At 38.8% G+C, this 12,039-nt stretch overlaps 4 protein-coding genes across 4 annotated transcripts; 2 read left to right on the top strand and 2 right to left on the bottom strand.

Annotated features, from left to right (window-relative positions):
* Positions 1 to 924: 924 nt before the first annotated feature.
* Positions 925 to 2,611, top strand: K444DRAFT_659890 (ankyrin). Its single transcript, XM_024886401.1, has 3 exons — positions 925 to 1,076; positions 1,130 to 2,001; positions 2,085 to 2,611. Exons 1-3 carry the CDS (start codon positions 974 to 976, stop codon positions 2,436 to 2,438), a joined length of 1,329 nt encoding a protein of 442 aa, XP_024741518.1. The 5' UTR covers positions 925 to 973; the 3' UTR covers positions 2,439 to 2,611.
* A 1,234-nt stretch (positions 2,612 to 3,845) lies between these two features.
* On the top strand, positions 3,846 to 4,424 carry K444DRAFT_519913 (uncharacterized protein; the record flags this gene model as incomplete). Its single annotated transcript, XM_024873999.1, has 2 exons — positions 3,846 to 4,082; positions 4,104 to 4,424. Coding segments are annotated over 2 exons (558 nt in total), but the record flags the coding sequence as incomplete, so codon positions are not given.
* Positions 4,425 to 6,026: 1,602 nt separating this feature from the next.
* K444DRAFT_519584 (carbohydrate-binding module family 43 protein) lies at positions 6,027 to 6,764 on the bottom strand (the record flags this gene model as incomplete). Its single annotated transcript, XM_024873965.1, has 1 exon — positions 6,027 to 6,764. A coding segment is annotated over one exon (738 nt), but the record flags the coding sequence as incomplete, so codon positions are not given.
* Positions 6,765 to 9,712: 2,948 nt separating this feature from the next.
* Positions 9,713 to 11,062, bottom strand: K444DRAFT_625282 (uncharacterized protein; the record flags this gene model as incomplete). The annotated part of the gene is made up of 3 exons (XM_024882507.1): positions 9,713 to 9,859; positions 10,000 to 10,080; positions 10,421 to 11,062. 3 exons carry the CDS (start codon positions 11,060 to 11,062, stop codon positions 9,713 to 9,715), a joined length of 870 nt encoding a protein of 289 aa, XP_024741515.1.
* Positions 11,063 to 12,039: the final 977 nt, after the last annotated feature.

Genomic DNA, 12,039 nt, shown 5'->3' with positions numbered 1-12,039 from the left:
AAGGCGGTATAAGGCCTATAAATATAGCGCATTAGCCCTGTAGTAGCCCTGTAGTACTACTAAGGCCCTGGACCCACTATTATTAATAGATTTAGTACTGTAAAGGCGGTCTAAGGCCTATAAATATAGCGTATTGGCCCTATAGTGGCCCTGTAGTGGCCCTGTAGTATTGCCAAGGCCCTGGGACCCACTATTATCAATGGAATTATCAATGGGCTCGCTTAATGGCTGGCTGGGCCCACTTTTATCGATGGAATTATCGATGGGCTCGCTTAATACTGGCTGGGCCCACTTTTATCGATGGAATTATCGATGGGCTCGCTTAATGCTGGCTGGGCCCACTTTTATTAATGGAATTATTAATAAAAGCGGGCCCAGCCATTAAGCGAGCCCCATTACATTAATAGTATTAGCAATAATTATATTATCTATATTATATAATAGACTATTAAATAGAAATATAATAGTATAGTAATAATAGTCTACTTTTATACTAATCTTTATACTAATCAGTTTATAATTGAACTAGAAAGCGAGATATTCATATAATAGGGCTCGCTTGATAGCTGGGGCCCACTTTTATCGACGATAATTATCGATATCAATCGTTTATCGATTGATTAGCCGATAACGATTACTAATCAATAATTACGATCGATAATTTATCGGAGCCCACACTGCTTATCGTAAATCGTAGAGATAAACAACATCCAAATAGAACAGAGAGGCTAAATAAGCAAAGATATTTTAACTTTACTGTGTCACCCGAGATGTGCACTGCCTCGCAGGAGCAGGATTCTGTGATTCAGGGGCCTGCAGCTCGTTTGTCATTTTACCCGAGCCGAGCATGGCCTCCCCACCACATATAAAGTTCCATATCCCTCCAAATTCAAACCCGACTCCCCATCAAACTTTTGGGGAAAAAAAGAAAGAAAAAATTCGGAACTAAATTATATTCACTACTTCTCCCACAATGCTCTTCCAGGATCTTCCAGCCGAACTCCTCCAAAAAATCTTGGTTCAAGCAATCCTCGCCCGTGGAGTTAAGAGAGGTCTAAGACTAAGACTTGTATGCAGTAAGTTCGTTCCTTTCCTAGTAAAATATCGTCCAATTAATCGTTGCGTCTAGAGTTATTCTCGCACAAGATCCAGCCTGCACTCTTTGAGTCGCGACTTCTAGACGACTTCTACGTAGAGGCCGTTGCGCCGAACTGGTATATCCAGAACAACCATGGCGCCAGTGCGTTCTTTCACTCCTATCTTGTATACAGAGTCCAGAACGAGACTAGCCCTCACCAGCGTCGCTTTCTCAACATCTACCAAGTCTCGGAGCGTGTATGTGAAGAAAGCAGCGCCAACGCCAACCTAGTGACTACGATAGAGACGCTCTGCTGGCCTGCGTTGCACGAAGCAATGAAACCTTCTACAAATACCAAAATAGAGAAGGACCCGTTAAGTCCAGGACTGGACCTCCTATGTGCTGCAGCATATCTAAATCTTATCCCTCTCGCTAAGAGATTGCTCCAAGAAGGCCATCGACCCACGTGTGAGAGCCACCTTTTCTCCTCGCCCATGCGACTTGCTGCGTGGGCAGGGAACGCTGATATGATGAAATTATTCCAAGAGAACTTGCCTGAGTATGATGAGAAAGGGCTACGAGATTCGCTGATGGGAGTTGCAATTCGGGGAGATATAAAGCTGGCCCGTCTTGCTACATATCCTCCCTCGCGCGCTACGCCAGATAGTACTGATATTGCCGGCCAGCAATTTGGAAATATGGATCGCCAGGAGAGTGCGGGCAATGCGCTGAGCTGTGCCCAATGGTCTACGAGGGATATTGAGGTGTACCAGTACTTCGAGAGTTTCTTCGCAAAGCCCGACGAGCTAAATTTTAATCTAACGAAACATGCTCGGCTAGGCAATCTCGAAATGACGCGGTATCTCCTCGATGAAGGCGCAGATATTAGGGGTACGATGGGTCGTTGGGGGAATCCTCTATGTGTAAGCCTTAGTTTCTCTGCGCTCTTTTGCATATTCTACATTTTCTCACAGAAGCAAACTAACTCCGGAATCTTGGCGTGTAGTGCGCGTGTCGTGGATGCCATGAAGATATCGTCGGCCTCCTGCTTGAGAGAGGGGCCAACCCGAATTACGGCGGCGATGAGGAAAGAGTACAGGGTAGGAACCCGATTGTTACCGCAGCAAAAGCAGGTAGCCTGGCTATTGTTCGTAAGCTCATTGATCATGGTGTCGACTTGAGCCTCCCCAGGCAAGGCTACTCGGCGCTGAGAGCGGCGGTGCTCCTCGAGCATACGGCTATGGTGAAGTTGTTACTGGAGCGAGGTGTTGGTTTAGAAAAGAAGGAACGATTATTAGAATTAGCAAGGTCTAAGGGCCTTGATTCGATGATTGAGGTGCTACAGGAAGAGGGGACATAGTGTAAAAGTATAACCTTAAGGAGACGATCGAAGAGAAAGAAGGGAAGAGGCTTTCGAGGATTATAAAACGGGAAATAGAAGTCGATAAGGCAGGGGCATCTCAATGCAAAGACACTTTTAAATTGCTGTACTACAGTCGGTCCGACCCAAACACGACAAAAAAAAATAAAAACCACCACCATACTAATTAGAATAAATCATATTAATTAAAACTATACTATATACACTAGGAATCAATTCTATAGTCTCAAATTTATAATATCTTTATTACTAAGGAAGTTATAATATATGTAATTAAGCGAGCAAATATTTTTGCGCTTTGTATGGTCATTTTTTACTTTAACTATCACGTGACTGCCCCCCTAAGTTGACCGCTCTTCTATAATTATATTAATATCTTAATAACCACAAATCCAATCAAGTGCCCCTTTTGCATACTTCCAATAGCTACCTCTATAAGCCTTCAGAAACGCAAGCGAGCTAATTCGACTCTTGATTCAATTACAGTTCTTACTATAGCTAAAGAAGCTGCAATCCAAGTAACCATTGACGAACGGCATGGGAAACCCTCTAATATAGAGGATAATTCTGATAAATCAGATATTGAACAAAGTAACGAAGTAGAGCTTGAAGATTCGACTCTCTTTTGGGTTTAGCGAAAGCTTATTATTGGTAGTAATGAGACGATTATTTTGGAGAAGCCTATATTCGCATAGCAAGAGCAAAGACTTACGGTATAGACTAGTAAGTTTCTTATCTTTATATTATAATATAAGTATACTAATACTATTTCCAGCTTCTAGAGGCTCGTATGTCTCCAAATTAATAAAGGAATTAGCAAAGCCATTGAGAACTCAATAAAAGCATATATACGATCAGAGGGCAAAAGATACTCAAGTCACTAGGCTTAAGACCCCTATAATCGTACCGTCTTTTAAATAAAAGAAGCTATAATTCGGCATTATTAAGGGGCCAATTAATATCCCTAGGGATATGTAATTAAGAAAAGAGTAAAGGCTTAAGGATAAAGATAATAGAACAAACGAGCTACTTATGGATACCCTTATTAGAAACGCTTGCGGAGATAACGAAGCTCTAGACATACGAATAACTTATCAGGAAGTCCTTAATAATGTGGATATAAAGCTAGCACAGATAAAAGACTTATATACTCCCTATATAATCGCTAACTTATACCTACTCCGGCAATATACCCAATAGCTCCTGAAACCAGGGCAGTATCGACTAGGGAGAATTAATGCATTGCTCTTAGTAGCTTCCAGTAATCACTGCTTTAATGATAGAAAGACACTAGCTCAGCGAATTAGGGGGTTATTTAATTACTATTAACAGTGGCATGGCATTCCACTAGAGGCTAGGGGTAGTAAAAGAAATAGTACCTCCTATCTGGATAATGAGGACGTCTTTTTAGCTTGCCATACTTGGTTAATTAATCAAGAGCTTGGAATAATATTACCAAACGATTTCCTAAATACCATTAATCAGAAGATTTTACCTCGATTATTATCGATAATCAAAAGGCTAATCTCTCGTAACATAGCTTACTTATGGCTCCCTAGGCTCGGCTTTTATTGCCATGAGACTAAGAAAGGGCTTTATATGGATAGATACGAACGACCTAATGTGATTTAGTATTATTAAGAGGTATTTTTACTATTAATAAACGAGCTTTTATCATATACAGTCCAGTACGAGGAGGATAAAGCTGGTATATGGCATACGATTCAACCTTTACTCCCAATCGGAGTTCAGGTATATGTAATATACTTCCACGATAAGAGCTATTTCTATGGTTTTAACTATAAAAAGAGCCTCTGGCTAGCAAATAGTCAGCAAAAAATGCCAGGAAAGAGCAAAGGAAGGCTAATTCACGATTCTGAATTCGTGGGGCCTGAGGGACGTATTAGGGTACTAAATAATAAAGGCATTTTTATCCCGGACGACCCCGATTTGGATGCCCGTTAAATTACATATCCAGGCTCAAATGGAGATCCCTGGTGGGATATAAAATAGCTACTAGTACAGCTTACTAGGACACTTGATATATTTGAACAGAAGTACCCAAATTATATAGCTATTCTAATATTTGATTAGTCTTCTATATATGCTTCGCATGGCGAAGGTATACTAAATGCCTTTGGTATAAACAAGATACCAGGAGGGGTTAAAAAGGGTAATATCAAGCCCTATAGGAGGGATACGTATTTCCTACCGGAGTATATGATTCCGGGGTTACAGGGCACTATATAAGTACTTTGGTAACTTAATCCGAATGGAGAAAGAGAGCCTAAGGGCATGGAACAGATTCTTATTAAGCGAGGGTGCAATATACCTGGCTTAAGATTTAAGTATCCAAAGGGTACTAAGTATACTGCACCTCTTGAATACCCTCCCGCTATTGAATAAACGTGCTGTTTAGCTCGTATACTCTCGAATCACAAAGACTTCTTTGAGGAGAAGAGTCAAATTAAAGAGCTTATTATAAAGCGGGGACATAAGGCTGTATTTCTACCGAAGTTCCACTGCGAAATCAACCTAATTGAGATATACTAGGGGTATAGCAAAACTCGATTTCGTCAAGTAAAGAAGGTTAGCTTCCCAGATACTAAGGTTAAGGTAGTAGAGGCACTTGAAGCTTGTTTGATTGAGACTATACGGAGGTTTTGCAACCGTACGTTCCGCTGGATAGATGCATATTGGAAGGGATTGAGTATTAAATAAGCTGCTTGGTGCGTAAAGAAGCAAAAACGCTATAGAACGATATCTAAAAAGGTAATGGACGAATGGGATAATATGCAAAAGGATGGGAAAGAAGGTAGCTAAATAAGAAGCTAGGTTTATAGATTTAGTTTAGCTAAAAGTAAGCTTGAAACCTATATAATTATAGCCCCACTATATATATAATATATATGGTACCAGAAAAAGCTATATTTAGTACTTAGAAAGGTTCCATTAAGCTTATAGGGCTTAATTATTATTATTTTATTAATAATAAGGCTGGTGAGATGCCGCGATCTCTCCCTGAAGTCCGGGATCACGTGACCTTAGCGAGCAAATATTTTTGCGCTTTATATAATGAAAAATCAAAAAAGTAAAAAGGGTCCGTACACTTTAGGCCTTAATTATTAATGAACCACAAATTATATCAAAAATCTGATTAATAGGTATTTTTCGCCTGGTTCTATTCTATAATCGCATCACTTAGTATAAATTAATTAGGGTTGTGGTTGAAAAGTTATTATGGGCGTAAAAGAGCGACCGTTTTGTCGTGTTTGGGTCGGACCGACTGTAGACTTAGGATATTCCACTGCACCGATCCCCACGATCCCGTGTTTGCCCTTGGCGGCCTTCTGACAGATGGGGAGATATTGTGCTGAGGCAGACTATACGACATTGATGAGGAGATATATAATAGATTTTGTTTATTAGCATTCACTAGTCCATGAACATCTTGCAATTAGCTATTATCCCATAGAAGGGTATTAACTCTTCAAATAGCTTCGGCGCTTTTCTGTTATAAATTTCATATTTGGGCATAACTACTGCTTTTATAATCTGAAAAGCTTATTATAATATAAATATTTTACCAGCTATAATTATTAAGCCAAGTATATATATTCCTGCACCTTTGACTATAAACGAAAACGGCGGAGTAAGGCCAACATGAGCAGCGGAGCTTTTCTTCGCACCGGAGGCGGTAGGGCTGTTTGAAGTCTTAGTTGAGCCTGAAGCTGAAGCAGTAGTTGCCGCCGGTCCGGCCGTACCACCAGTAGATGTTCCTGCTGCAACCGTGACATTAAGAAGAGGAGCACAAGCGGCCATCGATTTGGTAGGCGTCATCAGGGTAGCATTACCAGTGAAGTCGCACGCCGAGGCTTGAGAGCCGTAATGCTGATATAGCGCATTGAAAGCCAGCGAGAGTTTATCGATAGGATTACATATCCCCCAATCAGGATAGCTGCCGGTGGTTGTGTCGGGTGTAAATCCTTTACAAGAACCGAATCCGTCCCCGCCGCAGATCCAACCGAAGTTGAAAGATATTTCACCGTCGGTCAGGGTGCTCTTTGCTTGACAGCTGAGTGTGCTCACCATGCAGCTGCACCAGTCTCGGCTTGGGGTCAGCGGAAGTCCCGTGGGTGCAACCTGCCAGTGGGAGTCGACGGTAGGGCAAGTTCTCTTTGCGGTGTTGACAGGCGTGTATTGAGCTGAATTGGTACCGGTGGGAGAAGCTGAATGAAGCTGTGTAGCAAGAACATTGAAATCTAACATGGTGGCGACCGAGGTTCCTACCACACTAACAAAGCCTAATTTTGGTTAGAAAATTTCATTTCTAAGAACAAGGACTAAGCAGAATCGCATATAGTGAGGACAAAGTGGCATTGTAAAGGGGCTTATAGAGCTTCAGCCTATTTTTAGATCTGAAGGGGTCCGAATCTGGCTCCCCACCACTTGGATTCAAGGGGGCCGATTCAGGCCCTCCATCGCCCGGTTAAGCCTTTCCTTCGGCTAAGATTTTGGAGGATTGAGGGTTCGAATACGGCTCCCTACCACCGATTTAGAGGGAATCGATTCAAGCCCCTCGCTGTGCAACCATGGACTCAAAATCGGTTCCTATACCCCTGCTGGCTACCGTTCGAAAGTCCTCAAAGACCGCCATCCGAATAGAGGGTCTAAATAATAGACAACTCTCAAACGCCTTAGGTTTAATGCTCGAATCAAAATTACCCTGGGCAGATCACTTTTTGGTATTAATGGATACTCCAAAGATTGAAAGAAACAACGAGGGGAAAAGAAGAAAGAGAAAGAACGAGGGAATAAACAGGAGAATAGAGACTTTGATTACGAAAGCTTACGAACTAGGGAAATTCGATGGCGTCGGCGTAGCTTTGACCATTTGTAAGCATGGTCGATATACGGAGATCGCGGCATAAAGTATCGGGAATACAGGGCATTATTTTATGAAGGCCACTAAATGCCCTGTAAGGTCTTACTTTAATCTCCCTGTAGCTAGTCCTAGTCCCCTGTAAGCCCCTATAAGCTTACTAAAAGTGCCCTGAAGGCTTAATATAGGCTTATGCAGCTTGACAGGTACTGAACGCCCCCAAACGCCTATAAATATAGGCGAGTCCACTAATTAGTAGCGAGTAAAGGGGGGGTAATTAGCCCTAATACACATCTCTCTATATATACTTCGTTCTGAATTCTAATTCTAATTAATTAGAAAAATACTTAATACCTTTTGCTTTACTTTAGCCATTATTATGGCTACTTTTGGAGGTTTATTTGACTTCCCTGACTTATTAGATGGCTAATCAGAGCTCTCCTCTCCTCCTGATTCGTTAGATGACGAACGCTCTAATAAGTATACCGAAGATAAAGAGGATGCGTAATATAATTTACTATCAGATTCGGACGATTTAGACAATGATTTAGCTGAACCAGCCCTTCTATTACCCGCTTCGTTAACTGCTTTTATACTTGCTACTCTTGGGCCCAAAGAGCACTCTACTAGTACCAGAATCAAGGCTATTTATATGCTTAAGGACAAGAAGTCTTTAGGACAAATCAGAGAAGCTATAGGAGTACCCAAAACAGCTCTTTATTGACTTATAGCTATGGCTAGAGAGTATAGATGGGTAGAGAACAAGAATATGCCTTTGGAGGTCTCTTATATACTTAATATACCAAGATCTGGTTAACTTGTAATTTCCTCTGAGGTAATTAAGTATGTTTTGAAAGTTATTCTTCAAAATTCTACTATAAGAGGCTTTTCTTATATCATAATTACAAAAGAAGTAAGAAAGCGGGGTTATGAGATTATACCAAGAATAATTTGGAAGGTTCTTATATATATAGGCTACTCTTAATATAAATTAACTATTAAACCTGGTTTAAATAAGCTAAATATAGTAGAGTAATTAGCTTAGTATTTGGAAAGAGAGTATTAGATACTTAAGAAGTAGAAGAATATTATTTTTACGGACGAAACTATAGTATAATTAGGAGGTATAAGAGGAAAGAGAAAAGTATAGAGATTACCTAAAGAAGTATATAATAAGTATTATATAAAATAATATTAGAAAGGCTTTTCTGAATTTATATTCTGGGAATCGTTTTCATATAATAAGAAGGGGCCTTGCCATATATAGGAGAAGGAGACTTCTTAAGAGAAGAAAGAGAAAAAAGCTAATTTGGATATAAGGAATTCATTAATTAAAAAGGCGAATAAATAGAAGTGGGAAAAGAAGTAAAGGAAGTAGCTAAGGGATTAGATTAAGGTATATGAATAAGCTTCTAGAGAGATATGAAAAACTTGGAAGTATAATAAGGCTACTAGTATATTTATAGTAAAGAATAGTTAAGGCGGAATTAATTAGTATAGATATTAAAAGAAAATCCTTGCTAAGAAGCTTTTGTCCTTTATAAGGGAATACCAAAAGAATTAACCTAATATAATTATTTAGGAGAATAATATACTAGTATATAAATCTTATTACCAAGAAGTAATTTATAGCTTATAGAGAATTATGAAAATGCTCTGGCTAGCAAACTTACCTAATCTTAATATAATTGAGAAGGCTTGGTTCTATATAAAAAAGGAAATAATAAAGCGGGGGCTAATAACTAATAGAAAGAAGCTTAAAGCAAGGTGGGAGAAGTACTAGTAAGACTTATCCCAAAGTAAGATTCAGGAGTAAATTAAGGTAATTCCTCATTACGTAAAAGAGATAATTCGTTTAGAAGGGGGCAATAAGTATAAAGAAGGAAGGAAAAAGAGGGAAGAGAAAATTACTATATATTAGAATTAAAGTTATTAAAAAATAATTAAAATCAGAGGCTTATCAAGCAATAGCGGGGTAAGCCACACTTTCAGGGGACCCTTACAGGGCTTATAGGAAACCAGGAATAGCTATAGGGAGATTAAAGTAAGACCTTATAGGGCATTTAGTGGCCTTTATAAAATAATGCCTTGTATTCCCGATACTTTATACCGCTATCTATGTACTATATACAAATTCAAGGTCCATATATCGTGGCCGCTATCTATGGCAGAGATAGTAAGGAAAGCGACGATTTGCTTGAATACACGAGTGCTAATACTTGACTTTTAGCAAACTGCCTATCCTCTCCCAAAGAACATAATACCAGAAGATATCGAGAAGCGCCTTTTCAAAAAAGCAGAGAGAATTTTGGCTCGGAAGAATAAGGAGGAAGGAAAGAATTTTAAGGAATTGGTGTTAGGCACCTGATGCTTAACTTTGCCGGCTCCTGAGACCAGTGAGTATCCCGGGACAGCGGGGTGTCATGGGATCACTATTCCCAGGAAGCCCTATAGTCCCGGGAGCAAGTTTCCTGGGACCATTGTGGGTCGTAGGAGCATACGGGATCCTGATAGTGAGCTGCGAAGAGGTCAAAATTATAATGGATTCGAATACAGAGCTACTATAAGAAATGAAAGCTAATCTCTCCTCTCGTGACATATCTTGCTCGTTTCGATTTTACTACATAGCCTCGAATCAATTTGGGTCATAATACAGACCTCCTGCCCAGACGCGCTACCGACGGCCTCGATCTTTGCCATGAGTTCGAGCTTGTTAAGAGGATCCTTTACTTGGTAGTACTACAAGAGATTAGCCATCACTATATTAAAGATGCCACAGAGAGCCCGGAAATCAGTTATGGGGCACTGCTTAATCTGAGTAGCGAGCCAGTCGAGATTATTATTATTGTTTCCTGATGTCTTATACCTAAACAGAGTCAATAAGGAGAGCCGTTCGCTGCTGGACTTGCCTATACGAGTTTCGCAACGGCTTTACCGCCGATAAGGACAGCACCGAGACCTAGGGCGTTAATAAAGATCATCCAGCGGACAGCATATCGGAGATCTTCCTTGAGAGCTATCTTGATATCGCCCATGTTTAAGGCGGATGAGCTGAAGCCAGTAGCATAGATATATATACCAGGTAGGCATGACGAAGCCGATGATTGGAGGTGTCTGAAGGACGGTAGCCGTTCTCTTCCAGATATTCCTGGAAGTCGCGGAGGTTCCTGATTAGCGATAGTGCCCGCCGCAACCAGTGCAGCTCTGTCTCCACTCTCAGCCTCCGGAGCTCGTGGTAATGATATACTCGCCGTAGCCGCTTGTCGCTACTGAAAGGGTCGCCGTGAAGCTCTTGCACCTTCAGGCCAGCGGCAAGTCGTTCCCAATGATTATTGACGAGCTGGATGAGAGCGGCTCCAGTATTTGCAATGAATTTCTCAAGCTTCTCTTGCGTCTGTATCCGCTTGACTGGTTGTGGAGTCCTTTCTTCCTTGGTCGAGTCTGCTAAGGGAGACCCAGGCCCTGCGTCGCTGGCAGGAGGGGTGTCGGGGTAGAAGGAGGTCGAAGCACGATAAATGCCAGTACAACAGCAGAGTCGCGAGCCGCGGTGGCTTTTGGGGGCGATGCAGGATGCTTCTTGAGACGGGTCGCCATCGTCTAATAACTTCAGGGAGGGTGTACCTTGAAACTCCTGGGGTGTAGGTATAATGTGGGTATTTGGTATTAGGTATTGGGTATGGATGTGGGTATAGGTATTAGTATTTGTATTTAATAGAGGCATTCCAGGTTTGCTTCCCTAGTAGGCTCGAAGATTTTACCTAGAAATAGCCTAATTTATTAAATTTATATAATAATATTAGTCTAGGCTAATAATAAATATATTATATTTATATAGAATTTATAGTATTTATATAATATTAGTATAAAAAACAGGAAAAATAGAAAGAAAATAGAAATACTTAATTAATATTAAAAGATATTTAAATAATTATATAAAATTCTATTTATAAATAATAGTAATTATAATAACTTTATTAATCTAGAATAAGTTATAGCCTATTTAGAAAATATATTTATAAATAATATTATTTATTAGATTATTAGTTTTCTTAAATTCTTATATATATTATTCCTAGTTTTATCTAATACCTAGCTAAAAGTTTATTTAACCTTAATAATAATATAATAAAATAAAGAAAAAAAATTAATAATTATAATTTATAACTTAATTATTTATTTAGCTATTATTAGATATATTTTTCTATAATTAAATATACTATAAAATTATAGTAAATTAAAGGCTTTAAATTAAGAATTCTAATAATATAATTTATAAATCGGGTTTATCTAAATATATATAAGCCAGAATATATCTAATAATAGCTAAATAAATAATTATATTAAAAATATTTGAAATTTTCCGAATATATTAGGGAAATTATAAATCTTTTAGTATTTCTTATTTAGGTAATTAATAGGTAATTTCTTTCTTCTAATAGTCGGACTTAATATTATACTAAAGAGGCCTTTTTTTTTATTTAGAGAAAGTAAATTATTTCGGAAAATAAATTATTTTATATTAGCTTTTTTTACTTTCTAAAAAATAATAATAGAAATAAGCTATATAAAATCTAATTAATATATTTTATTTATAATATTATAACTATATATTATATATTTAAAGATTAAAGTTTAAAATAAAAAAATAAAAATTTATAAATAAGTAAAAGTTATAATTATATATTAAAATATATAATA

This window comes from Hyaloscypha bicolor (genome assembly GCF_002865645.1).
Source record: "Hyaloscypha bicolor E unplaced genomic scaffold K444scaffold_17, whole genome shotgun sequence".
Lineage (NCBI taxonomy): Eukaryota > Fungi > Ascomycota > Leotiomycetes > Helotiales > Hyaloscyphaceae > Hyaloscypha > Hyaloscypha bicolor.
Note: the sequence above shows the minus strand (reverse complement) of the source record. Positions and strands in the feature narration are given on the sequence as shown.